A 27,515-nucleotide genomic window follows, 5' to 3' on the forward strand; every position below is an offset into this window, starting at 1 on the left:
CAAAGCAACAAAAGCAAAAGTAGACAAATGGGAGTAGATCAAATTGAAAAGCTTCTGCACAGCAAAGTAAACAATCAAGGGAGTGAAGAGATGACCTACAGAACGGAAGAAAAATTTTGCAAACTATTTATCCAACAAGGAGTTAATATGCAGAATATACAAAAACAAACAAACAAACAAACAAACAAACAAAAAACCTCTAACAACTCAACAGAAAAAAAACCAAATACTCCAATAAAAATAAAGGACAAAGTATCTGGATCGACATTTCTCAAAAGAGGAAATGCAAATGGCCAACAAATACGTGAAGAAATGTTCAACATCAATAATCATCAGGGAAATGCAAACCAAAACCATGAGAAGATATCATCTCACCACAGTTAGAATGGCTATGATCAAAAAGAGAAAAAATAACAAATGCTGGCAAAGATGTGGACAAAAAGGAACTCTTATACACTGCTGTTGGGAATGTAAATTAGTACAGCCATTATGAAGAACATTATGCAAGTTCCTCAAAGAACTAAAAATAGAATTACCATATGATCCAACAATCCCACGAATGGGTATTTATCTGAAGGAAAGGAAATCAGAATATTGAAGAGATATCTGCACCCCCATGTTTATTGCAGCACTATTCACAATAGCCAAGATATAGAATCAACCTAGGTGCCCAATAACAGATGAACAGATGAAGAAAATGTGGTATATATACAAGATGGAATACTATTCAGCCATAAAAAGGAAGAAACTGTGTCACTTGCAGCAACATGGATGATCCTGGAGAACATTATAGTAAGTGAAATAAGCCAGGTGCACAAAGACAAATACCATATGCTGTCACCCATACATGGAACCTAAAAAAGTTTGTTTCACAGAAGTAGAGAGTAGAACAGTGGTTACTAGAAGATAGAAAGGAGCAGGGATAGAAACAGGTTGTTTAAAGGATACAAAATTACAGCTAGATAGGAGGAATAAGTTCTAGCTTTTTATAGCATTGTAGAGTGATTATAACTAATAATAATTTACTGTATATTTTCAAATAGCTAGAAGAAAGAATTTTGAATGTTCCCAACACAAAGAAATGACAACTGTTTGAAGTGATGGATATGCTAATTATCTGATATCATCATTAAACATTGTATACATGTATCGAAATATGACTGTATTCATAAATAGGTACTATTATTATGTCACTTAAAATTTAAAAAATTAAAGATTAATAACAATACAAGGTAGTTTGAAGAAAGAGGATAAAATTGATACAAACATGGGAGTTGAGAGCAAGGCAAAGATACTTCTTGTTAGACAAACCAAGGAGAGTTTTTCAGAAGAGTAGTATCTGGATGGCAATATGGGGAAGGGGTAAAAGCACACATCTGAGGCTAGGTTTAACTATTCAAATCAAAAATCTACCAAATGCTTCCTGTGTGACCTTGGATACATGATTTAACTTCACTAAGCATTGGTTTTAAAATGATTATAAAAAATTATACTCACAACGTTGCTGTTATGATTTAAATGATTTAATAAATGTAAAGCAATTAGCACAATGTTTGGCATATGGAAAGTTTTCAGTAATGACTAGCTGATGTCTCAGGAAATCTAGAAAGGCAGTTCAAAATAATAAAAAGATAAATAGGACAGTGGCATATGTCATAATAAAGGAAAAGGTCTTGATTTAGGAAAATATCTTGATTACTTCTTTGGGTAGAGAAGGTGATGCTTTGTTTCCCTCTTCCCAGAGCATGGTGGAGAGGAAAAAGATTAGGCAGTTAGGTAGACTGACAGATACAGAAAAAGAGAGATAGAGAGAGAGAGAAGAAATGTAAAGATGTGAAATTGAGAGCCACAAGAGAGGATAAAAAGAAAAACAATCAGGGAAAATGGAGGGCTGTAAGGTGAGAAATATCCACCTGGTAAGAAATAACTTTGTGCACAGGTCAGTCTCTGGGGACAGAAGCCTACTCATTTTGAGGGCCCCTGAGGAAAAAAAAAAAAATTCCCAAAAATGTTGCAATTCCAGATTTTTTTTTTTTTTTTTTTTTTTTTGAGACGGACTCTCGCTCTGCCGCCCAGGCTGGAGTGCAGTGGCCGGATCTCAGCTCACTGCAAGCTCCGCCTCTGGGGTTTACGCCATTCTCCTGCCTCAGCCTCCCAAGTAGCTGGGACTACAGGCGCCCGCCACCTCGCCCAGCTAGTTTTTTGTATTTTTTAGTTTCACCGTGTTAGCCAGGATGGTCTCGATCTCCTGACCTCTTGATCCGCCCGTCTCGGCCTCCCAAAGTGCTGGGATTACAGGCTTGAGCCACCGCGCCCGACCGCAATTGCAGATTTTACAAAAATATATGGCCAAGTGAGCCCATTGCTAGGGCTCTTTCCAAGGGCTGGAAAGAAGCCTGGTTGCATTAAGAGCAGAAACTTAAACTTCATTAGCTTAATGGAAAATCTGCTTCTGATTCTGTGGGAAGAAATAGCCAAAGCATTTTTAGAAAAATGGGATCTCTATTTCTTTTTGGCTTTTTGACATTTGTTTTGTTCCCCTTTGATCCTCCTCCATTTGCCTCAACATTTTGAATAATACTCCACTACAAACTGTTTGTATGAGTGTTGCTTTGACGGGAATGAAGGAAATGAAGGGAGATGAGTGGTCTGTTAGGCATAGGTAATTCCAGTATAAAAAAGAAAAGCATTTATGATCCACATAACCCAAGGACAGCAAGCCACTGCAGACTGCTAAATGTCCAAGTGAGAACACAATGTAGCCCCTTGGGAGTGGGAGTTAAGCTTAGGAGAGGTGTCAGGATAAAATAACCCCTTTTGAAGAATTGAAAGTGACTGAGATCCAGAAAGGAGATGGTAATAAGAAAGAAAAGAGATGATTATGTGTATAACCTTGTAAAACTTCCACATTTAGGAGATGAGCAGCAGCAGAAGAAAAAAATGCATATACACACACAAAAAGCAGTCAGGCAGGTGGGAGAGGAATAACAGTAAAAGCTCATGGGTGTGGGAACTGCCATTCTGGAGCTATACTGCAGTGTTTTATTAGGGGTTTTACATTTACATGGTCCCGTATGTAACTTCAGGCTTGTCAATTTAATAGCTGTTACCTTGGGCAATTTCCTTACTCTATCTTTTCTTTTAAAAAAGTGGGTGAAATAAACATATGTGTGCATGTGTCTTTATAGCAGCATGATTTATAATCCTTTGGGTATATACCCAGTAATGGGATTGCTGGGTCAAATGGTATCTCTGGTTCTAGATCCTTGAGGAATGGCCACACTGTCTTCCGCAATGGCTGAACTAATTTACACTTCCACCAACAGTGTAAAAGCATTCCTACTTCTCCACACACTCTCCAGCATCTGTTGTTTCCTGTAGCCTCGTAGTAGAGTTTGAAGTCAGGTAGCATGGTGTCTCCAGCTTTGTTCTTTTTTCTTAGGATTGTCTTGACTATACAGGCTCAATAGCAAAGTCTTGGAACCAACCCAAATGCCCATCAATGATAGACTGGATAAAGAAAATGTGGCACATATACACCATGGAATACTGTGCAGTCATAAAAAAGGATGAGTTCATGTCCTTTGCAGGGACATGGATGAAGCTGGAAACCATCATTCTCAGCAAACTAACACAGGAACGGAAAACCAAATACTGCATGTTCTCACTCATAAGTGGGAGCTGAACAATGAGAAAGGATGGACACAGGGAAGGGAACATCACACACCAGGGCCTGTTGGGGGTGGTGGGATAGGGGAGGGATAGCATTAGGAGAAATATCTAATGTAGATGACAGGTTGATGGGTGCAGCAAACCACCATGGCACATGTATACCTATGTAACAAACCTGCACCTTCTGTACACGTACCCCAGAACTTAGAGTATAATTTAAAAAATATATATATAAAATACATATATATATGTACATAAGAAACACTGATTACAAATGTAGAATAAAAAAGTCGGTGAAAACACCTATGTGAGCAAAATACCTACCACATAAAATTGTTGCAATACTATAGTCTAGAGAAAATATCACGTCAAGGAAACCAAAGAAAAAGGGGGTTGCCATAGAACTGTTGATTCTTAATATCAAATGCTGCCGAAAGGTCAAGAAATGTGAACATTTTGGAGATTGTGATTAAGAAGTTATACCTGATTTCTAAGACAGTCATTCCAGTGGAAGAGTGAAGTCTAAAGTAAATGACTATAACAAGTATAGAATACTGCTTATAGACAAATTTCTCCCTCCTATTTGCCTGTCAAGAAAATAAAGTCCTTGAAGATAAAGATCTGGTCCCAGAAAATATAGTGTAAATATTTATTAATCAATCTAACAAATCTCCCCATTCTGATTCTACATTATCTAAAATTAGTTTATTTATTCTAATCTAATTTATTTTAAACACTTACTAAATATTGTACTTACACTTATATACCTTACAGTTAGTGTAAGGTACAAAGTTACCAGTGTAAAAGAGATTCAGTACCTTCTGGTTTGTAATTAAGTTTTATGATTTACACACAGAGTCGCCTTCCCATCATTCACTGAGTAAAAGTTTTGGCATCCAGTAATGTGTAACTTACTCTTGATTCTTGCCCACTCGGTAGTGTTTATAGGTATCTGTGTTTTAATAAATTTATTTTTGTTGTAAATGGCCGAAACCAAAAGATCATAATGAATAATAAATTGTCGTGCTTACACAATCCATTATTGACGGATTTTTAAGCAAAGAGAAACACAAGCAACTGTAGTTAACTAATTTTCTTTTCCTTGAATTAAACATTTTTAAAGAAAATCATAACAAATAGTAAATATACTTGGCTTTATATTAAAAGGACAAAGTCAAGGTTAACTTTAAGGCTGGAGCTGTCCCTTTTAAAATGTGAAGAAAAAACATCCATGAGTGAAAGAGTAATTTATATTTTAAAACCTGCTAAGGCAAATGAAAACCCACATCATTTAAGAAGGCAAAGAAGGAGTTATGTATCTTAAAAAGCTAAGAATATCAGAGAGTTCCTTTAACTTGTTTTTTAAGGCTTCTGATTAACCTAAAGGTTCAAGTTCACTCTTATTGAGCCTTATAATTATCTTAAGACATGAATATTGAGAAAATTGGCAATGGAAACTATGTCTAACACTTGAAAGTATACTTTTCACACATTTAATCAGCTGTTTGCCTCCTAGGTTCCCAACAGTAGAAGTTTATCATAAAGCCTTCCCCTCTAAATTACAACTATTGGGATTATAGCTCCAGAATTCATTCTTCTGAAGAGCAATTTCTTCTGGGGTTACCACGCCAGACAAGATTTGTAGTTAGCAGTCATTTAAAAGGTATTAGTATTATTTTTGTACCCATCTGTTTCTCTGTCATTGAGATAAAATGCTCCTTGTGCATTTGACAGGCAGAGGTATAAAGCCCCAAGAGAAGAGAACTGCATTTTACTTTCTACATCTTCATACACATCCTGTTGTGCTGTTCGCGCACAGGAGCTTAAGAAATCTTTAATATGGATAATTTGGCACCCATATTCCACAAAGTTTACAGCTATTTCAAAGTCATTTTAGCATCTTATGGTGCAGTGGGAGGCCAAATATCAAAACAGAAAAAGCGTAGAAAATTTTAATATAAAAGTCCTAGAAATAATTCTTTTCTATTCCATTTTACTGGCTGTACAGACCAGAGCAATTTACTTAATCTTTTTCAACCTCATTTTCCTCATCTAGTAATAATAACCACTTTAAAGGGTTATTGTAGGGATTAGGGTAAGGTCATGATAATAGCTAACATTTACTGAGCCACTGCTTGGTTTCCTGTATTAACTAATATAATGCTCTCAACAATGTCATGAAATAGAGTTTTTTTTCTTCTTTAGACTACTATTATTTTTTGGAGAAAGGGACTTGCTATGTTGCCGAAGCTGTTCTTGAACTCTTGGCCTCAAGTGATCCTCCCACTATCTGCCTCAAAGTGCTGGGATTACAGGCATAAACCACACCACACCCTGCCTAAAATAGTATTATTATTATCACTCCATTTTAAAACAAGGAAATGGAGGCACATACATATTAAGTAATTTGCCCTATTCCACATACAGAAGTCATTTGCAGAGCCTAGATTTATAGCTAGAGAGCCATCCTCCAAGCCTACTTGTAACTCTTAACCATCATGCGACACTGCTTGTTAATTATTATACTAAATGCCCTTAGACATGCAGTTTGAAGCAGCTACTGTTATGAACAACTATAGCAAGAAGAATTTTAGATAATCCCAATAAGCCAAAGCCATCTTGTACCAGAGTGTGGAAATCTTAAGTGTCCTTAGCATTTCGTTCTCTAGACTCTGATTGAACATGCAGGGTGACCTATCCCTTTTTCCTACGGTTCTTGTCATTAATAAACTTCTTATTTGGAGTCTAAACCTGCCTCCTGGTAAAATTACTAGTTTTGCTCTCTGGAGCAACAAAGAAAAATCTAATCCCAAATCCACACACTAGTTTAGCTCTTCATGTATTTAAGGATAGCTTTTATAGCACCTTTCATTTTTCTTATTTTTTAAAAAAAATTCCTGATGAAGATTTATTCAACTACCCTCTTATATCTGCCAGGACTTTCATCTCCTGGAAAACTTTTCCTCAATCACACTCCCATTTGCTGATAGCCTCTTAAAACTATTGGCCCAAAGTAAATACAATACGCCATTATAAACTAAGTAATGCAGAATTTAAGGAGAGTTTTGTTTTATAGACCCTGTTTCTTTTAATTATAGCTTAAGTTTGCATTTTCTTCTAAAGCTAGCACAAGATACTTTTGGTTCATACTTAACTTGGAATCAGTAGCCAACTAAAACATAAAAACTGTTAAAGTTAGTTCCCTCTATGTTGCACAATTGGTTTTTCTAACCTAAATGCAAGAGAGTATTTATATTTTATTAATATTTATGGACTGCCTACTATATGCAAAGCATGATGCCAAGCCCTATGAAAAACACAAAATCATAGGCTCCATCTCTACTTTCCATGGTCCAGTGGGAGGGAATGAGGAAAAGGGTAAGGGAGGAAAGACAGACACCTAAAGAAAAGGCAACTAAATGAAAGGGGCAGAGAACACAATGAGTGTGGGCCAAAGATGGAAGAGATCAGAATTAAAGATCTAGAAATGTTGAGGGCTGAAAGCAGGACAAACGCAGGAGGTGCTTTTAATTGTTTGTCAAGTGTCATAATGTTGTTGGATCCCATTGTTGCTACAATTTGAATAGCTCTGAATCTTGATCCTGTCTTTTGTCATATAAGCTACTCTCTCAAAACTATGTCATTCACAAATTTGATTGTTCTTCTTTAACTTGGACCCAAACCCATTATTTGCTATTTAACTTGATCCTTGTGCACCACATTTTACTGTAAGCCTAAAAAAATTAACCTGGAATATAATTTATTCTCAAAAAAACCCAAAAAACAAAAAACAAAAAACTGAGTTTTTAAGGGAGAGTTATCCATTAGATGGATAGGGCTGACTGCTATAAGTTTTTTTTTTTGTACCTAAGTCCTAGTGGCTTCTTTCAGAAAGTTTCCATGACAGAAAGAAACAGAAACTAATCACAGATGAGAACCCTTTGGGAAGAAGTACAGACTCTGTTTGAGAGCATTAGAAATTTAGTAAAGAGAAAAAAACAGCTACATCCCCCAGCTCCATTCCTAGCAAACCTCATAAACTTCGTATCATTATTGTTTTTTCCTATGTCCCTCCTCATTTACATTCTCTCATCATAAATTTCACCTCACAGTCTACAGATTTCTGAAAGGTCAAAGTTCATCACTCTCAGGAGTCATTCACTGAGCATCAATGAAATCATACTTATGCTTAAAACAGGTGATTTTCTTTCTTATTCCAGCAATACTGAGACCCGCATATAACCTGAAAATCTTTCTACATACACATGGCTTAAAAATATAATATTAAATTCATAACTGATCTCATTGAAAAAATGAAAATTCCTATGTGGCATAAGAAGAAGCCAATTTTGAAGTTAAAAATTTATATAATCTGTGTGGCATACCACGTGGCAAAAACTTTAATGCAAATGATGCATTGCAATACCCCTGGTACACCTGCAGAAAGAAATGCAAGTTTTCCCTGTAGGGAAAAGACCTTAGACTTCACAGGTAAAGCTTCAGTGAAGATAATAAGGTCAGACACCAAAAGTCCAAAACACATGAGGAAACAATCATGGGGCAAAAGTCAGCAAACACAATAAAAGCTAGATTTAGATCCCCTCGAACTTCAGGCAATAGAGCAATGCCATAAATTTTATAATATAAGTAGGTTTAAAATTGTTAAAAACATAAAAGAAGTAATCAAAACCACAAGACAAAAATAAGAACTAAGGAAAAAGAACCAAAATATATGAAAAAGAGAACTCCCAGAAATTAAAAAGTTATTAAAATTTAAAACTTCAACAAATAAACTAAATAATGGATTAGACAAAGCTGATAAATTCATCTGTACACTGGTGGATAGGTTTGAAAAAATTATCAAAGGCACAATACTGAGAGATAAAGAGATGAAAAGTATAAAAGAAAGTGAAGAATTATAGAAAAGACAAGGGCCAACAAATATCCAGTAGGAAGTCCAGAAGGAGAGAATAAAGAGAAGTGGAAATAAGCAGTATTCAAAGGGATAAAGACTGAGTGGATTCCAAAACTGATGAAAGAGGTAACTCTTCAGATTCATTCTTCTAAAGGAGTCCCTAGCAAGATAAATAAAAATATTAATAAATTCATACCCAGGCACAATGCTTTGAAACCACATACTCCAAAGAAAAGGGAACCTTAAAAGCAATTAGAGAGAAAGAGACTTTTAAAATGAATTACAATTGAATTGAAAGCAGACTTCTGAACAGAAACCTCAGAGGCCCCCCCAAAACAATGGAATACTGCCTTCATAGTGCTTAGGGAAAACCTAGAATTCTATACCCAAGAGTCGGCCACTAATAGAACCACTCTAAGAGAGTACTAAAATATGTCCTTCAAGAAGAAAGAAATGAAACAAACAAGGGAGGAATAGAATGCAAAAAACAAAAATAATTTGGGTATAAATAAAATGTTGCATACAACAACAATGTTTCTCCAGCATATTAAGTTTATGCCTCCCCCGATTATACTTCTGATCAACAGAAGTTCGTCAGCTTATCTATATGAAAAAATCAGAATTTATGAACGAGAAAATTGCAGAACATTCTCAGCCAACATATGGGGGTACCCCCCAAAAAGAGAAAGATCTTGGCCCTAAGACATGTATTCCTATTGACCCCCAGAATTTTACAAATTAAAAGTCTACTATTTGAATGGCAGAAAGCCTCAGCCTTCCTATTTGAACTACTCTGTCTAACAAGGACTTATCTATGGTATGATTTCCAGGATTTATTGTTAAGGGAAAAAACAGTAGTTGGGGAATTGCTATAAAGGAAAATTTACTTTTCATTATATGCTCTTTGTACTTTTAAATTTTATACAATGTGTATATAATATTTATTCAAAATATTAATTAAGTATTCAATTAATTAATTTTAAAACAAAGTTAAGCAACTATCTTAAAAGTGATTCCATTTGGCTAGCTTCAAATAAAAAAATAAGAGGCAACAGGGATCCTGGGAATTCAAAGGCACAATACAAGCTAATATACAAAAGTGATCTATTGAAAAAAATAATATTTTAAAAATAAAACTGAAGATCTTTTCCAAATTCCCAACTAATTCCACTTGGCTTTTTTCTTTTTCTTAGAGACCTGCTCTCTAACAGCTTGAAAGCTATTTTTTTCTTCTTACATTTTCTCCATGATGTGTCCTCATTTCCAGTGTTAATTAGGTAGGCCTTACAACAAAGGAGTCTGAAAAATTTCCCCATCATAGTTGTTATCTATTATACATGACTAATATATAGAGTGAGTTTGATTTTTTCCAATTAACCTGAAGGACTTGGAAGAATGACTTTGAGATCTAACACTAAGAACTTTTGACTACTTTTTGAATAATACAAAGATTTATATTTTCATAAAATATTAACTTTTAACGTTTGCATTAGGACAAAAATAAAGCAATTTTAAGCAAATGTACAGAATGCAAATCACTAAATTAAACATTTTAAACCACTAAAGTACAGTAAAATTATACTTAAAACTGGTTTATGAATGAATCAAGAAAACTAGAATCCTTTATTGTTCTTAACCTTTCTCTTATAACATCTCAGGGCATCTCCAGCTAACTCAAGGATGTCAAAGAGTCTCAAACAGTCCTGTCTATAAAAGTTTATTTACAAATCAACTTAAAATTTACAAAATCATCATATCAGGTGCTATGTGCCTTACTTCATTTAATCTCCAGAACAAACCCATGAGATAGATATTACTATCATCTTTATTTTATACATGCACAAATCAAGGCATAGACAAAAATGAAATAACATGAAAAGGGTCACATGGCTGGTTGGTAATAGAACTAGTTCTCAGGCCAATGTTTCTCTGACTTCAATTTTTGTGTTCTTGACCACTATGTTAAATTCTTCAAGGAGAACGGGGTTTGGCGTAACATTAAGCAATTAAAATCTTATTTAAAACAGATTAAGGATCGCCAACATAAAGAGAAGTTACGTCTTAAGTATCTAAGCCAACTCAAGCAGGGTACGGTCAAAAAGCCTTTGGTGAGAGTGCTTTTTGTTTGTTGTTTTATTTGTTCATTTTATAACAGAAAAAGAATCATTGGTATCTACACTCCTAATTCATACAAAGTTCATTAAAACACATTCATTTATCAAATGTAATTGAATCGCTTTTATCACTGGAGACAGTTTCAAGATAAGATGTGTCTAGTAAGCATGAGTGCAGATCCCTTAGGCAGATCAACAGAACCCTCCATGAGTATGTGCCCACTTTGCAAAAGCTACCCAATGAGCTACTTTGCAGATCTTCCCTTGAAAAATTAAGATTCAGAAAACTGAATTTAATAAGACAGTACAGAACTAGAAGCAAAGCTTCCTTTATTCCAAATTGTTTTTATTACAATAAAGCATATTTAATGATTTGTGTACATGAAATTTGCATTTGTTCAGATAGAGCAGAATAAATTCAAAATAAAACTAAAAATTCTTATTGGTAAAGCAGATGTATCTACAGTTTTTCTTTCTTTTTACATTATTTTTTTATCAGATTGTCTCAGATTTTCTTCTCAATTTCTCCTCTTTTCTCACATAAAGATATATATTTTGGTAATGTCTTTCCACTGTGAGTCATGTTGGTGAGAAAAGGTATGCCATGTCTGAACTGTTTTGAGAATTTTCTCTTGCTTCTGAATTTTTTCTAGTCTTCCTATGTAAAAATGATATAAATTTATACAAATTTCTGGAAAAATATGCCTTAAAAAACCAAACACTAATGAAATCAGCAGATACATTTTATGATGAAAAATGTGTAATTCAGCCATACCAGGAAATGTAATAGTTTGACTTTAATAATAAATGCTAACTTTGGATAAAACTAGCAAGATAACTTTTTTCTAACAAAAATAATTTCTATTATCTATACTATAACAGTAATAAAATAAACTTAAAAAAAAATCAGCCAACCTCAATCCACTTGAAGTTACTTTTGAAGTAAAGCAACACTCATGTAGGCCTCATGCTTCATTTTTGTCATTTTAAAACAACACATATTAAAAAGCTACAAAAACACTTAGGGATGCAACTTAAATTTATATTCATTTAACAACTCACTAAAATAATTAAAATCTCACCTCATGTTTTGATATGTGGATAACAAATCCATTATTTTGTACACAGAAAAAAAAGCATTTATCGTCAAAATGTTAGATCTCTTCTTTGATACTATAGCAATTTTTTTTTCAACTTTGCCATTTGTTAACAGCTTTTTCCCAGTTATAAATATTTTAATTTGATTTAAGTCAGCAATTGGTTGTAGGGGACTGTCAAATCTTTTAGAGTTATGCTTTAAATCATTACTGAAAAATTTGCTTTTAGTATAATAAGACAGCTTTGCATATTAATTAGATCATCAGACTCATGTTTGCTGAAGTTTAGCAATCGTGTAATAAATACAATATGGCAGTGATAAAGCTGTAAACCTTGGCACATAGCTTTAGCTTTCTAATACACTTTACTGAGTTACCCAAGAAATAATCACCCTGCTAAATCCAAGTTAAACACCTGATGGAATATTAGGATATTTAATTAAAAATGAAGTTATGCTGTACATGTGAGTGATTTTATACAGTGGCTAAAAAAGAAGTCCATGAAAAATTAATTTTGCTCAGTAAAAATCATACACATTGCTCTTTTGTGAAGTTGGAAAATGAATGCAACCATTCCTACTAAGATACACATGATGCAGAAACAGAAATGAGGGGAGGGTGTTTTTCAGAAGAGACTTCAACTAAAGGAACAAGGGGTGGTAAGTGCAAGACACATTCAGATTGTCTTTCAAAAAGCAAGTAAATCCTATTATTTCATCCTCAGCGATTCCACTGTGATGGCTCAACAGATGGCCACTGGGGCTGCACAACAATTTCCTTTTTAAGCTATCAGGCCGCATCCAACTCCAGCAGGCCAAATTTAGGCCATTCCTATACTTGGAAATCTTGTCACTCTGGAAGCATCCTTTAACTTTGGAGAGAAAAATTGCCACAGTCTTCGCTATTAAAGACAACAGGGTTATTTGGCAGTCGAAGGTGGCATAACAAAAGACACAGACCTGGTGAAGGATGAAGGTATGACGAATTCCTGGGACAAAGCATGGCATAAGAGAAGAGGAAAGCAGGAAGAAAGGAAGAAAGAGAAGGAGGGAAGAAGGCAGGACAGGAAAGAGAGAGAGAGGAAGACAGGAAGGGAAGCAAGGAAAGAGGAAGGAGTGAGAGAAGGGGGAAGGAAGGAAAAGAGAAACACTGGGCTAGAAATCAGAAGACCCACGTTCTAGAATGCAGATATGGATCAACAGTGAAACACCCATATAAGCTACTTCACTTCTCTGTGCCTTAATTACCATATCTGCCATATGATAGTACATAACTAGATAACTCTGAAAGCTTCAACTAACATTCAAAAAAGTCCAGCAGATATGGAAACAGCCACACCATCTTTTTCCTCATCATTTAATTGATCACTCACGTGTGCATTTATTTATTCCCCAAATATTTATGGAACAACTACTAAGGTACTGTTTCGTGATGATACAAAAGCAAATAAGATACACCCTGTGCCCTCATGAGATTCACTGCCTGGGGGTGGGAATGAAGTGAGCTGGCAGAAGGACAAGAGGGTAAAGCTAGGTGGACATGCAGGGCCAAGTCCTAAAGGGCCTTATTTATTATGTTAAAAATGTGGCCTTTATCCTGAGGGCAATGGGGAACATGAAAGGTTTTCTTCAGTCTGGTGTGATATGATCAGATTTGTGCTCTGTTATTCTGTGGATACTGGACTAGACAGAGACAACCTGAACGTCCCCAACAACTGCACCTCTGACCAGAATAGAAAGAAATGGACCCTGGTAAAGACATGGACTCAAAACGATTTGAATGGATGTGAAAGAGGGTGAAAGGGAAATTGCTCCCTGATGACTGGCTTAGAAGACCTGGTGGATAAGGCGGCTATTGGCTGAAATAAACTAGTAAGGAAGGAAGAAATGAAGATTCAGGTTTTGGTGGAGGACGGTAAGTGGGGAGACATGAATCATGGATGAGATAGAGTTCAGATTGGGGTCTTTGGATTTAAAGTCCCCAAAGAAATATACTGGGATGCACTGGATAAAAGCCCGGATTTGGGAGCAGAATGACCTTTGTATCAGCTTTGAACTCTGATGCTAGGGGAAAAAAATTAAACACCCTGAACCCAGTATTTCTGCATGCAAATACAGATAATAACTGCCTTAGAAGAGAATGGTGAAGAGTAAGATGATGCATAAAGGGTACAACACACAGGGAAGTTAGGTAACTTGCCTAAGGCAACATAACATATAAACAGTACAACTAAACTTTGAGTCCACATCTGTTCTCAAAGTCCTTGGCTGCTACAGACAGCTATTTAGAATCAGTCTGGGATTGTCTTCTTACAGACTGAAGGTTCAAGGATAATGAAATAGAGATAGCTACATGTTCTCTTGGGTTATTTTTAACTCCAGTCTTAAATATTACATTGCCAATATTAATTTTATGCCATTCTAGATTTCTACAATCTTGTGAATTTTTTTCTTAGTGGAAGAATGCTGTGCAGGATTGTGCATGGCCACTATTCATCCCAGATTTTCTGGGACAGCTTTTATTTCAAAATTTCACACCATTATCCTCACACCTTTGAAATGTCCTGAAAAAGGAAGTATTTCTGTATCCAGCCTCTGTACCAGAAGCAGCACAAAAATATTGTATTCGGGAAGCCTTGTCACCAGAGGTGTTGATGTGCAGGAGGTCCACAGTGCACCTTGATGTATAGGGGCAAACTGGTGGAGAGCATGTCATAGAAATATGAGAAAACTATTGCAGTAGAGGTGCCTGATTTGATTTAGTATATCATATGGTAGCTACTAAAAACCTGTATTTCTAACAAGTTATCAATCTCTATAGGTGACTCTCATGCACAATAAATTCAGGGAGCTTCTGATTTGGGAAAGGATCCTCTTAAGAAAGAGTCCTACATATCAAAGATAGTCACTATACATTGTCCGTCACAGACTTTTGAAATCAATCAGTCACTGAAATTTGAAAAACAAGACTTAGCAGTACTTGTAGAAAGAGATGATCTAGTGATGCAAGCCCTTTTGTGAGCATCCTTCTGTGCACAGTAGCAGTTTCTATTCAGTAAAATGTTCACTTCCCAAATGGAGCAGAACATTTTCTGTCTCACATTCTGGTAAGTCAGTGTTTTCATTAAACCAGATGACTCTGCAAGTGGAATAGAGGCAGAGCATGTACTGTATCTATTGCATTGAGATTTATGAAAAGCAATATGAGATGACAACTGTCAATTGCCAGTGGCAGAAGCTTTCTTTTAGGAAGAATAACCTGACTCTCTGAGGTCATCGCTATTGGACCCCACTGAACCCAAAGCAACCAAAACCACCACGAGTATGATTTTAATTAGGACTTAATACTCAAAACATTATTTTAAATTCCCAAGGTGTGTTTTTCATTGGATAAAGTATTTTACTTTAGGGTTATAAGTTATATGTAGACTATATATTGTTTTTAAAATAATTTTTAAAGTTTTTAATATTCATATCCATCAGAAAGAATAAGTTCAGAATGGATCTGGATGAGAAATAATTGAGAAGTAGAAAACTTTAATTATTTTCCAGATAAATAATTGTTTATGAATAATTAAGGGACCAGATAAAAATTTATTTAAAATTCCTAATTGTGGATGCAGGTGATAGTGTGTCCTAGGCACTGAGTTGGCCATAAGCTTGAAATCTAGGCTTTAATACAGTCATATAGATTCCAGTAAAAATGGATTACAAATGAGTAAAATGAATTATGAAGTCATAAAATCCTGGGTAGTTCCACACATGTTTCTGAAAAGTTCAATATGCATCTAGTTATAATAGCTGCAGAACCTTTTTAGAGTGACTTTGGGGAATTGCCCAGCAAAATGCATCACTGAAACTTCCCACCTCCTCCTTCCTATCACTTCCTTATTAATAGCTCCACGCTTTGAGAGCCCACTTGAAACTTGAAACATTATTTTCCTCATGGATTACTTTATGCATTAGCATAAAAATTCATTTTCTAGAAGATGAAATGATATTCTTACCCGTTTCACAGCTGGGTCCAGTGAAGCCTTGTGGGCAGGCACACACATTAGCGGCAATACAGGCTCCTCCATTCCTACAGCCATCTTTGCAAAACGCTAAAATAATTCAGATACATGATTTTAGCATTTTAGAAGTAAGTAGTTTAATAAACTCCAAACTCCAAACCTAGCTTTTCATTATCCCCTTAGAGATATGAACATCAAATTATAAAAACTATTTTAATTTTGTTTTCATGTAATATTTCCCATACATGTAAGAAACTTCAACACAACTTGTAAAACAGTACTCTTTCCAATGTTAGAAGAGAATTTCACCCTTAAAACAAAATACTCAAATTTATTTAAACAACAAATAGCAAATTTGCACAATAGGAAGTACATTAAAATTCAGAATTTCTTCTCATTGTAACAATCCACATTGAAAATAAACCTGAAAATGGCAGCTATCCTAGATGGAGCAAACCACCATCTAAAGAACGAGACCACGAAACAGGAAATGGTTGAATCCCATGGGGCTCTGACCATTTTGCACACTAGCCGAAGTGCCAACATAGTAGGAAATGCTCCATCCTTCAAAAATTCGTAAGCAGGTCCTGGTAATGAATTAGCCAATAGTAAGAAAAATTCATTAGAGTGGTCTTTAGGGAGACTCTTAAATTCCTCTGCTAAGGATAGGTCAGAATCAGGATCCAGGGCAAAGACGCTGTATAACCTGTTTCATTAGAGTGGTTTTGGGAATGAGGAAAGTTGTTCTGTGAGTAGGAAGCCGAACCATTGCAAGGGAGCCAGGGTCTGTACCACTGCAAGGGTGATCTCTTGAAACATGCTGTCTTCAAAGAAGTGCAGAAAAGAAGGAGAAGAGCAGCAAGACAAGTGAGCACAAGAGAAGAGAAAAACAAGATGGTTGGGACTGAGCCCCCTATAGAAGCTTTTATTTCCACTTTGGCTTATTCTTTGGCTCTATAAGGCTCAGCAGCTGCTTCCTCAGCCTGACAAAGTCTGTAATGAGTGAATTAGACCAGTCGTTCCAGGCATTAAGGCAAAAGTTTTTTCTACAGTTTTCTGGCATGTGCTTCTTCTAGTTAGGTAGAATATACTTTCTCAGAGTAATAAAATGTAGAAATCTGAAATTCTAGTGATGAGTTAAAGAAATGGACCCAAAGAGTCCATTTGGTTTCCTTTGGTTTAAACCTCATAAATGATAAAGAATGTGTCTGCCAGACCACGTTCATATGTTCATCAGAGTAATTTGCAAGGTTTCAGTATGTTGATACCGCACAGAACTCATGTTGATCAACTACATGTTGATACCGTACAGAACTCAATGATTCAGCTCCAACATTTAAACTACTTATCTCTCAGATTTTTCCCATTCCCAACATGGGAATTCCCAACAATTGGGAATTCCCAACATTCCCAAAGATATATACAGGAATCGAACAGTCTTTATTCGGGCAACCTGTAGTCCTAACTTACAGAAGGAATTTATAGATCCTTGAAAGTTCTCCTTCTTTCAAATACAAGAATTGTCTGTCTGCATCTGTTCATAACTTTCAGAGTTCTTTATTCTATGAACTTTATTCTGCATACTAAATAGGAATTGGAATCAAGCAGAAATAAGAGAAAAGCTTTAGGGCTCCTAGATTAAACCTTAAGCCTAAGCAAACTCTCAGAACATTCAGGTGATTTGGAGAAAGTCCTAAGGACTTAGTTATATTGTATCCACTCATGCATTGAAAATACATTTCAAGATCCACAGTGGATCCCTGAAACCTCAGACAGCACAGAAATCTATTTTTAGATTATATGTGTATATGTATACATCTACATATAATCTAAATACATATACATACATATACATATGTATATATACACACTTTGTATATACATATATACATATATACACATATGTATATACAAAGTGTGTATATGTGTGTGTGTATATACACATATATGTATGTACACACATATATACACATATATGTATATGCACACACATATATACACATATGTGTATATATGTATATACATATATATATAATGTAGTTTTCCTATACAGATACACTATGATAAAGTTTAAAGTATAAGTTATGCATAGTAAGAGATTAACAAGAGTAATTTATAATGAAATAGGTCAATTATAACAATATGCCAACATCACTACTGTTGCACTTTGGGGCCATTAACAGTAAAATAAAAATTACTTGTTTTTGTTTTACCCATTTTGAGTAAGTTTTTGTACACGGTGTTTGTTTTTTGTTTTGTTTTTGTTTATTTTTGGTGGAGATGTTGCCCAATCTGGTCTCAAACTCTAGACTCAAGCAATCCACCTGCCTTGGCCCCCCAAAGTGCTGGGGTTACAGGTGTGAGCCACCAAGCCCAGCGAAAATAAGGTTTACGTGAATACAAGCATTGTGATACGTCAGCAGTGTATTTGATAATCGGAAAGGCTACTAAGTGACTAATGGTGGCTAGTTGTAGACAGTATGGACACACTGGACAAAGGGATGATTCACATGCCAGGCGGGATGAGGCTGGACAGTGAGAGATCTCATGTTACTCAGAATGGTGCACAATTTTAAACTTAAGAATTGTTTATTTCTAGAATTTTTGATTTAACATTTTCAGACTGCAGTTGACCAAGGGTAACTAAAACCATCAAAAGCAAAACTGTGGATAAGAAGGAACTACTGTACTATACATTCTAAAAGTCTAGCTTTTCTCAGAACTTGTTTAGTCTTTCCAAGCAAATTTTTGTGGGATTTGGACCCCCAAATAAGTAGGCCTTCTTCAAAACGACCTACACTAATGATTTCCATGGAGTTTTGAAAATCAGGGTAACCCTCTGGCCCACCCATCTCTGGGTACAGTGTATTTTTGTTGACCAGGCCTTAAGACCCTTCCTCATAAGACACTGCATTAACTACTATTCCTTATTCTTTCCTACCTCACACAGACACGGTACCATAGCAAACTGATTTTAGTGGACTCTGAGATGAAGGACACAGTATATTTGAGAAATCAGCAGTTTTGAAGCTTAAAATGCCTAAATTGAATAAATCATATGACATTATAAGGGATGTAAACATTATAATATGGGACTTTATAGAGTTTCCAAAAAGGTCTTCTACTTCCCTTAGGATGTAGGAGGGAAAGAGGACAGTGGGGGAAAAGGTGAGTTAAGGATTGTGGTGAACTACAGTTGTATTGTCCACTGATGGAAACAGAAATCTGATTTCAACGGGACATTTAAAAGAATGATCAATCAGCATTAACAAACAAGCTAAAATAGGAAACTATAACATGTAGAGAATCAATATTCATGGTTAATTAATCTTCCACAGTAGCGTCTGACAGCTCACAAGAGGGGGGGGGGGGAAAAAAAAAAGCTGTCCTACTGACTCAAAATGGAGGTGATTCACATGGTAGCATAACAAATAGGTTGACAACGCTGTCAGAAAAATAGCTATGATGATATATGCATGTTTCGTCTCAAAAAGAAACATCTGAAGTTGGGAGAGTGCTAAACTGAATGAAAAGGAAGGTTCAACGAAATTAAAGATCAAAAGGTGTAGAAAGAACAGACTGAGCAAACTGGAAGAAGAGGGATTAGACAATAGAATGTTGAAATTTAAGATTTCCAAGATGGAGCAGTTCTCCACAAAAACGCCCAGGATGAAAACCACTGTGGCTAAGGTCAAGGAACATTAGGTCAAAGGAGCTGAATGGTTTGGTCACTTAAACACTGAAGTAACCCAGGAGGATGTCAAGACCTGAGGGAAAGACTATGAGCCACACACCAAAGCTTTTGATGTCTCTAGGAAGTACCTGGAATGTACATAACAGTAATGATAACGTGTAGAGGAAGGTAGAGATGGATTGCATTGCACATAATGGAAGAGGCATTGGCATTTAAACCTTTTACCTTTGCATGTTGTTCCATTCCCTGTATAGCCCGGCTTGCAAACACAGTTGTGTCCTCCAACAGTGTTGAAGCATAAAGCATTTTCATCACAGTTGTGCTGATTTGTGATACACTCATCATGTTCTGAAATGAGGAATACAATTTTGTTACTCATAGTTATATTTCCAAAGACAGTATATTTTAAACTACACCTTCAATTTTGGTTATTGCATGGTAAATTCTTTCAACCACAGACATAACAAATTATAAATTACAGAAGAGCTCAGATTTTGAAGTATTATATACTCTGCTTGATGTACATATAAGTTCACACATTTACAAACATTGAATGCAAAATAATTTGGACAAAAGGCCTACCAACGATTGCAAGAAATAGAGAGGGGAGGCAAAGATGAGGATTATTTCTAGAAGTAGACTCCAAAGTCAGCTGTATACAGTTAATATTTGGGGAGTTACTCTCATGAAATAAATCTGTCACCTAACTCATCCCTGTAGCATGTGAACGATGACAGGGAGGATGTGAAATTGTATTGCTTTGTGAGTCATGACCTGTAGGATAATAAAACTGAAGTTCTAGGAGTTAGGTGCCTGCCATTAACACCTGCAGCCACATTTCGAAGCCTAAAGATACTTATGCAAACTGTCTGGGGAATCTTTGATTTCTTTAGTAAGTTCCCTCACTCTGCAAAGAAAGCATCACAAATCTATTAAAAGACAAACTTGCTTTTGTAATATGTGCAAATACAAACTTTAGAATATGTAATCAATATAGTATCTGCTCTAACATTCTAGCTCAGCATTCAGCAAAGATATAAATGTAAGGAATAAATACAGTGAACATGAGAAAGCAAACAAATCTAACATCAAAATAAAGATGAGGAGGAAATGAAATATGTAAGAAAATGCACACAAATTAGTTCAACCACCTAAAATCCCTACAGTGGCACTACTTAGTACTCAGTCTTTCACATGAATATTATTTAGGCCTAAAACAAAATACATATTTTAATAAATTACATTGATTGAGCCATTAATTTCACATGATATAAATCATGAAAACAATGAAAGATTTGATTTTACTTTAGAACTCTGTATTCCAGACATTATAATGGTAACATATCTGTAACTTGTCTTTGGCATAATAGATCTGTAACTTGTAATACATCTGTAAATTGTCTTTGGCATATATAGTTAAGATCAGACCAAAATCACTTACTTCAACTACTAAAATAAAATGCCCTTCGTTTTCTTTTCTAAAAATAAAAATTAACATTTTGCTATGGCATTTTGTCTCATGCTACATAAGCACAAAGTTATGATAGCTTTAATTATAACCCTGTAATTACATTCATAGAGATTATTCCCAATAATCCTTTAGAGGAAAAAGAGATTTTAATCACCAAGGTTCCAGAACTGCACAAATGGATACATTATTTTCCAAATTCCTGACTGAATAACCAAAAATTTTACAAAATTCCACCCTTATTGTCTAGTATCACAGAACATTTCATAATTTTTATAAATTCATGCTTACTACTGGTAGCTTAGAAAAGAGCTGGATTACACATAGGTCTCCTAATTGAGGCTACCCTTGGACCATCATAAAATTTCAGAAGGGCTAGAATGGGCAGCCTACCTACCTTTGGGTTCTGCTGCCTGAAGCAAAACAAATCTACACTTTGAATGAAGTTTGCACCTGCTGCCAATTTTCTTCCCAGTGCAATTCAAAGTGCCACAGTTAATCTATAAATCTCTATATGGACAGCCGTAGGCCCTTAAAAGACAGCTGCTGATTGATTTGATGCTGTTTTAATCCCTGCCTTGGTTGTCTTTTTAATTAGACCGTACTCACTAGGTAGAGAAAGGACCTAACAAGATTCAGTTTAGCACCTAGCATGATAATGTTCAATAAACACTAAATAATTACACAATCTGGGACCTGGTTTCCTCTGGTGTCATTTACTCTCATGGGTACTGAAATGAGAAAGTGGGCTCCTAGGCAATTCAAAGGCAAATACAGTTCTGAAGTCTTTAAATGCCTCCATGCCTTTATATATACGTATATTGTTCCCTGTGACTGAAGTGTCCTTCCCCACAGATTCTCCTGGAAGACACTTACCATTTTTAAACGTTACAATAAAATGTCACATGCTGTTCGAAGACACCTTAGTCTCCCCCTCCTACAGAGTTAGGGGCTGCTATCTATTTTCCCTAACACAATATACAAGGTTCTGTTATCCTCTTTTATTAGAATTTTATGTCAATTTCTCTTTAGTTCTTCATTCTTAAGTTCCACTCTGGGACTGTGAATTTTTAGACCAGAATTTTGTATTTTTCTTTGTATCTCATTTAAACATTCAAAGAATGTTTCTTAAATAAATGATTCAAAGAATAGATGGGGCGAGATAGGAACTACTACTTCCTTTGCCATAATTCAAGACAATCCCAGTTTGTTCAATTGTGGACTACATGCCAAACACAGAGCTCTTAAAAATCCGAGCTGTTTTTTCACATCAATTTTACTACGGTGCAGTTTTATTTGATTTTGGATATTTCAAATATTAGTTAAGATATTAGAACATCTTTTGAAAACAGAAAATATTAATTCCTTTACACTATCACTTTAAATCTTTTCACACTACTTAAAATAAAGTTGGTTATAGCTACAATATATGAACTAATGTAAACTGTGAGCTTAGGAAAACTCTTTTAAATGACTGTAGTCTCAAAGAAGATTTGATAATCCTTCACAAAAACAGAATATAAATGAAGCAACAAGCAAATATTCTGTAAAGTCATCTCAATAGATAGTTAATTATTGGTGCTCCATTTCCAGTTTTGGTCAAATGTCAATTTCTCATCCTTTCTCTGACTCACACTTCCCTGAGGACTCCATCATCAAATCACTAGTTCACCTCTCCATTTCTAATACTTCCTCCAACACTTCCAATATATAGTAAGTAAAATTCAACAGAATAAGGAGGGAAATTCTAAGGTAAATTTTAAATCAGTATTATGTTCCAGTGTTTAAGAAGAGCATGTCAGGATGTAATCATGAATAAATTTCAAGGTTTATGTCCCATATATTGAAAGGGAGACATTCAGATCTGATGTTTGGAATATCCATCCAATCTATAAGACTCAATGCCATCTTCATATCCTCAGTAAAAATTTCATCGTTTACATGATACGATAATCCAACTAACAGCTGGAAGTGAAATCAAATGTATCGCTTTCTAGCTCCACTTCATCAAAAATATCAGCATATGGTTATTTTAATCAGAATTTAATTATTCGTTGTGTCTATGAATTTGAAATTTAAATGAAATGAAAAATAGAAAAATATATCTAAGGAAAACACCATCACCCAACACTAAAAGGAAGTAATTTGGTTGTCAATCACTATGAAACATTATATATAGAATTTATAATTGTATAGTGATAGCTAGAAAAGATTTTAGGAAAACACCATCACCAACAATACTAAAAGGAAGTAATTTGCTTGTCAATCACTATGAAACATTATATATAGAATTTATAATTGTATAGTGATAGCTAGAAAGTATTTTTTCCTGTGTATCATAATTTGTTTGTTCTGCCTCTCTACACACAATGTAAACCTGATTTCATACTAGTGATGAGGCACAATATAGTAAAGTTCTTCCATGGGAAAAAAAAGTAATAATATACGCACTTGGATGCATCTAAATGCAGATGTTATGTATAACAATAATACTTGGCCTTCACTGATTAACCCCTAAGTCAACCTGGGTATGCTAATGTATCTAAAATAATTTTAAGATTCCTATCCAACAGTGTCATCAGTCATAATAACATGAACTTAAGATGAGGTTTAAATTTGGTATTCATATTGAGCTGTTTGCAGTATGAATGTGCTACCTAGAAACAAACCAGTTGCTCTAAAATTCACATAGCTTTCCTCACTGTGATTTCAAAATAGATGTACAATAGAATACAATCCATGTTCTATTCAAAAATTTCAGTATAATATAAAATGTAAATACTGCAGAAAATAAGAGTGAAAAGTCATCTTTTACATGTATCTACATTTAAATTAAATTTAGCACATTTTTCTTCAATATCTATTTAGTATTGGAATATTTGGGGGTTAAAAATGATTATAAAGTTAACAGCCTTCAAAAAGCTTACAGTTTAGTTGAAGATATAAGAAAAAAACACAAAGCTTTAGTAAATGGTTTCATTATGAGAAGCTGCTAAAGTAGAGAAGTAAACACTGCTTACAGAGGGTTGCAAGAGATCCAGGGAGGATCTGGTTGGGTCAGGCAGGAATCCAAAAATAACTTCTTGGAGAACGAAGAATTTGACATGGATTTATTTTTTTTACATGTGTTAGTGAGGGCAGATGCAGATTCCCAATTAAAAACACCATGCATGTACTTTGTCTCTTTTGTTTTTGGAATCTCGAGGCCCTTATAAATTTGAATCACACTGAATAATTTATAATAATCATAGCTACAATTCATGGCTTACTACATACCACATACTTTGTTACATATACTATCTCATTCAATCCTTATTTAATCATTTATGACCAAAAACATCATTACAGAAAATTAAAACTTGACTTGGAAAAGCTAAACGGCTTGCCCAAGAACACACAGCTAGTAAGTAGCAGAGTTGTGAATTACATCTGACTCCAAAATTCAGGCTATTGATTGCTATGTAATTGATTGGCCAACGTATTTAATACTTGTGTTTTTCCGAATCTATTCCTTTTTTATTCTAGTGTTCTTCTTTATAATTATCCAGAAGTTTTTAATGTTTACACAGTTTAATGTGTTTTTGTTGTATGTGAAGTCTTCCGCTGCTTTACAATTAGGACGGTATCATCTCTTTACTATATTTTATACTTCTTTAAAAACACCGTCTAAAAGGAATCTTAGAATTATAGCACTTCTTAAGACAAAGGACAGCCATCACTTTCTGTTCATACTAAAACCCACGTTTTCACAAGGTAGAAAGAAATTTTTAAAAGAAAAGGATAACAACATGTTCAAGTTCAAATCCCCGCCAAACAAAGTAACCAGCTAACAGAACTTAGACTCTAGCACCAATTGTCTGCACTTAAAAATCTCTTGAAGCTTAACATTAAATTAGTTTGGTAAATAGACACCTCCAATGTCTGAGAGTCTCCTCCTCTAACACCAGTGATCAGGCCCTAGAAACACTGTGCATTGTGCTGGATAATTCTGCTTCATTCTACCAGCAATATCCTACATCCTCTAGCTGACACCTTTATACACTAGATTCTGCTCATCTGGTAACAGAATGTAAATGTCCTTGACCATCTAATGAATCATAACACAATGTTTTCATATGTCAGGCTGTTAAATATCTGTGAAAGGGAAGGAAAGAAGAAGGGAGAAGGAAGGAAGGAGTACCACTTTTTTCTTATAGACCTAAAACCAGAAATTGTGGAGTTGTCATATAGAATATTAATTAAACTCAGCTTGTACTCATTTTGGAAGGATCTGCAGTACAATAATTATCTTGTGAAAGTACTGAGGTGCTGTGGACAAGTTCAGAGAGTTGTTTAGTATACTTGGAGAGAGACAGAGTGTATTTTATCAGGGGATGCAGATGTTGCCATTCTTTTTGGAATAAAGCAAGAAGTCTCAGTATTGCAGATCCATGGGCTGTGTGATTTGGATGCTCTTCACAAACCAGTGCAGGTCACTACACATTTGCTTTGGTGGGGACACTTACAAGTGACGCTTATGGATGGACTTCGGTAAAACCCATTGATATCTTAAGCAATCTAGTCTACAGAAAAATTAGAGGAAAATGACTAAGCAGTCATACATTTTTTAGATAAACCATCCCTCTAAACATGTAGTTTGATACTGTTGTTATAAGCTGCTCGAGAGCAATTCACACCTCTTCTATGGGCTTCTCTGCTCCAAGACTTACTTAGCATTAATTCTAAGGGAGCTTTTTCTCAGGTTTCTAGTAATCGGATGATAGTTGTGACTAGAGGTTAGTTGTCACTATGTTTAGGGCCATAATCTGCTACAATCTAAGAAATAATTTACTTATATGAAATTTATATTCCAGAAAACACTTGGGTTAGAGAAAGTGAAGCAGCTTTCTTTGTGAAACGTACACCGATATGTTACTATAGCTGCTGTTTTTCCAACATTTTAAAATTTGAACAGAATAGTAGAAGATGCAAGATAGGCAATATATTTCCTGTGGCTGGAGAAATACATCAGAGAAGAAAGTTTCTCTGAGGGTAGTGGGCTGACTATGAAGGTATATGATGTGTAGCAGGACCACAACTAAATTTGAAAGATAAAGTAGAAAAAATGAGAAAATTATGTACTATTTTAATGAACAATAACAGGGAGGCAATGTATATAGTACATATTTTAATTTCCAGACAGGCTTAGTTTTAGATGCCATTTTATCCTAGTTCTATGGACATGAGAAAGTTAGCTAAGCTTTCTAAGTTTAAAATGAGGAAATTAGGAACTGTATGAAAGAGCAGTTGTGAAGAATAAATTTAAAGGATGAAAGTTAAATTGCTGGCAATAATAAGGACACTGAAGAAAAATTAGTTGCCTATTATCTACTTCAGTGGGAAAATTCTTTTGCTTTTACTAGATAGATGTCTTCTCTTTTCCATTTCATTTTAATTCTGTGGAGAGAGCCTAAATGTCCCACAGTGTTTGTTCTCCTCACAATCTTTTCTGAAATCAAATCTATTTTGGACATTTTTCTTGTTTCCGAAATGCCACTACTTTCAACGATTACATCAAGGGAAAATTGCCTGCTGACATATTGAGCAACAGCTATTCACTCTGTTTCTTGTGATTACCTTATTTACTCACTTTATATTATAGAAAAATTTTACTTACTACCATGTCATTTTAACAGAAATCTATTTTTAATGCTACTAAAGTGACTGCCAGAAGTCATATTGTAAACTTATTTGATGCCCATATTAGTAGCTAATTCCCTAAAACTCATTTTTAACACCCAGGCATTTTTAATTCACTATTTAAGTTTCTTGTTCACTGACCACACCAATTCAATTCAAGTCAATACTGACTTCTTGTTATTCTTCAGTTTGCTTGGCAACTAGGAATTTGTTCCGATTTTCTTCTCCTGACATGCTTGGTTAATTTTCTTCTAGTCTTTTCACTGGTGTGCTCAGTCTCCCTTCCTAATCCTTATTTGACCAAGAATCTTAACAACCAAAGCACACTCAAATTTCCTCCTTCTCCTTATAGTAATTTCATAAGCTAATCCAACTATCGATTTTATTGCAAAAACATGTTTTATAATATTTTGTGTTTCATCAAATAAGCTTTGTCTGAACACACTATAGGGCAATAAAAATCTTGTAACCAGATAGATTTGTTTTCTCAACACATGATTTTAAGGTTTCTGCTATATCATTCTAGTGCTCTGAAGAGTGCAAAGATGGATAATCTGAGATCTGCGACCCCAAGGAACTTCTTAAATACTCAAGGACTGGTGATACAAATAGATAACTAACTATGATATATAAGAGTTGTTTAGTGCCATAACAGAGAAAATAATAATAGTAACAATAATGACAGCAGCTAAATTCTTAAGTGCTTACTACAGACTGCAAAACACTGTGCTAAGTGTTTTATACGCAGTATCCCCTTTAGTCTTCATAAAAGGCCTGTTCAGGTAGGCATTATTTTTATTTTTATTTTATAAATGAGAATACAGAGCTTGCTTGGCGCAATTAGGTGCTTTGTCCAAAGTCACA

General features: G+C 35.0%; 1 protein-coding gene across 2 annotated transcripts in view; it reads right to left on the reverse strand.

The window, feature by feature from the left end:
- NELL2 (neural EGFL like 2) overlaps positions 1-27,515 on the reverse strand; it is a 368,466-nt gene that overhangs the window by 85,384 nt on the left and 255,567 nt on the right. For both annotated transcript variants that reach the window (XM_009180559.4, XM_017945819.2), the window contains 2 exons: positions 19,730-19,852; positions 15,805-15,900 (listed from right to left, as the gene is read on the reverse strand). In XM_009180559.4, the coding sequence (XP_009178823.1) occupies positions 15,805-15,900; positions 19,730-19,852 (219 nt within the window). The remainder of the gene's footprint in view (positions 1-15,804; positions 15,901-19,729; positions 19,853-27,515) is intronic.

Source organism: Papio anubis, chromosome 9 (assembly GCF_008728515.1).
Source record: "Papio anubis isolate 15944 chromosome 9, Panubis1.0, whole genome shotgun sequence".
Lineage (NCBI taxonomy): Eukaryota > Metazoa > Chordata > Mammalia > Primates > Cercopithecidae > Papio > Papio anubis.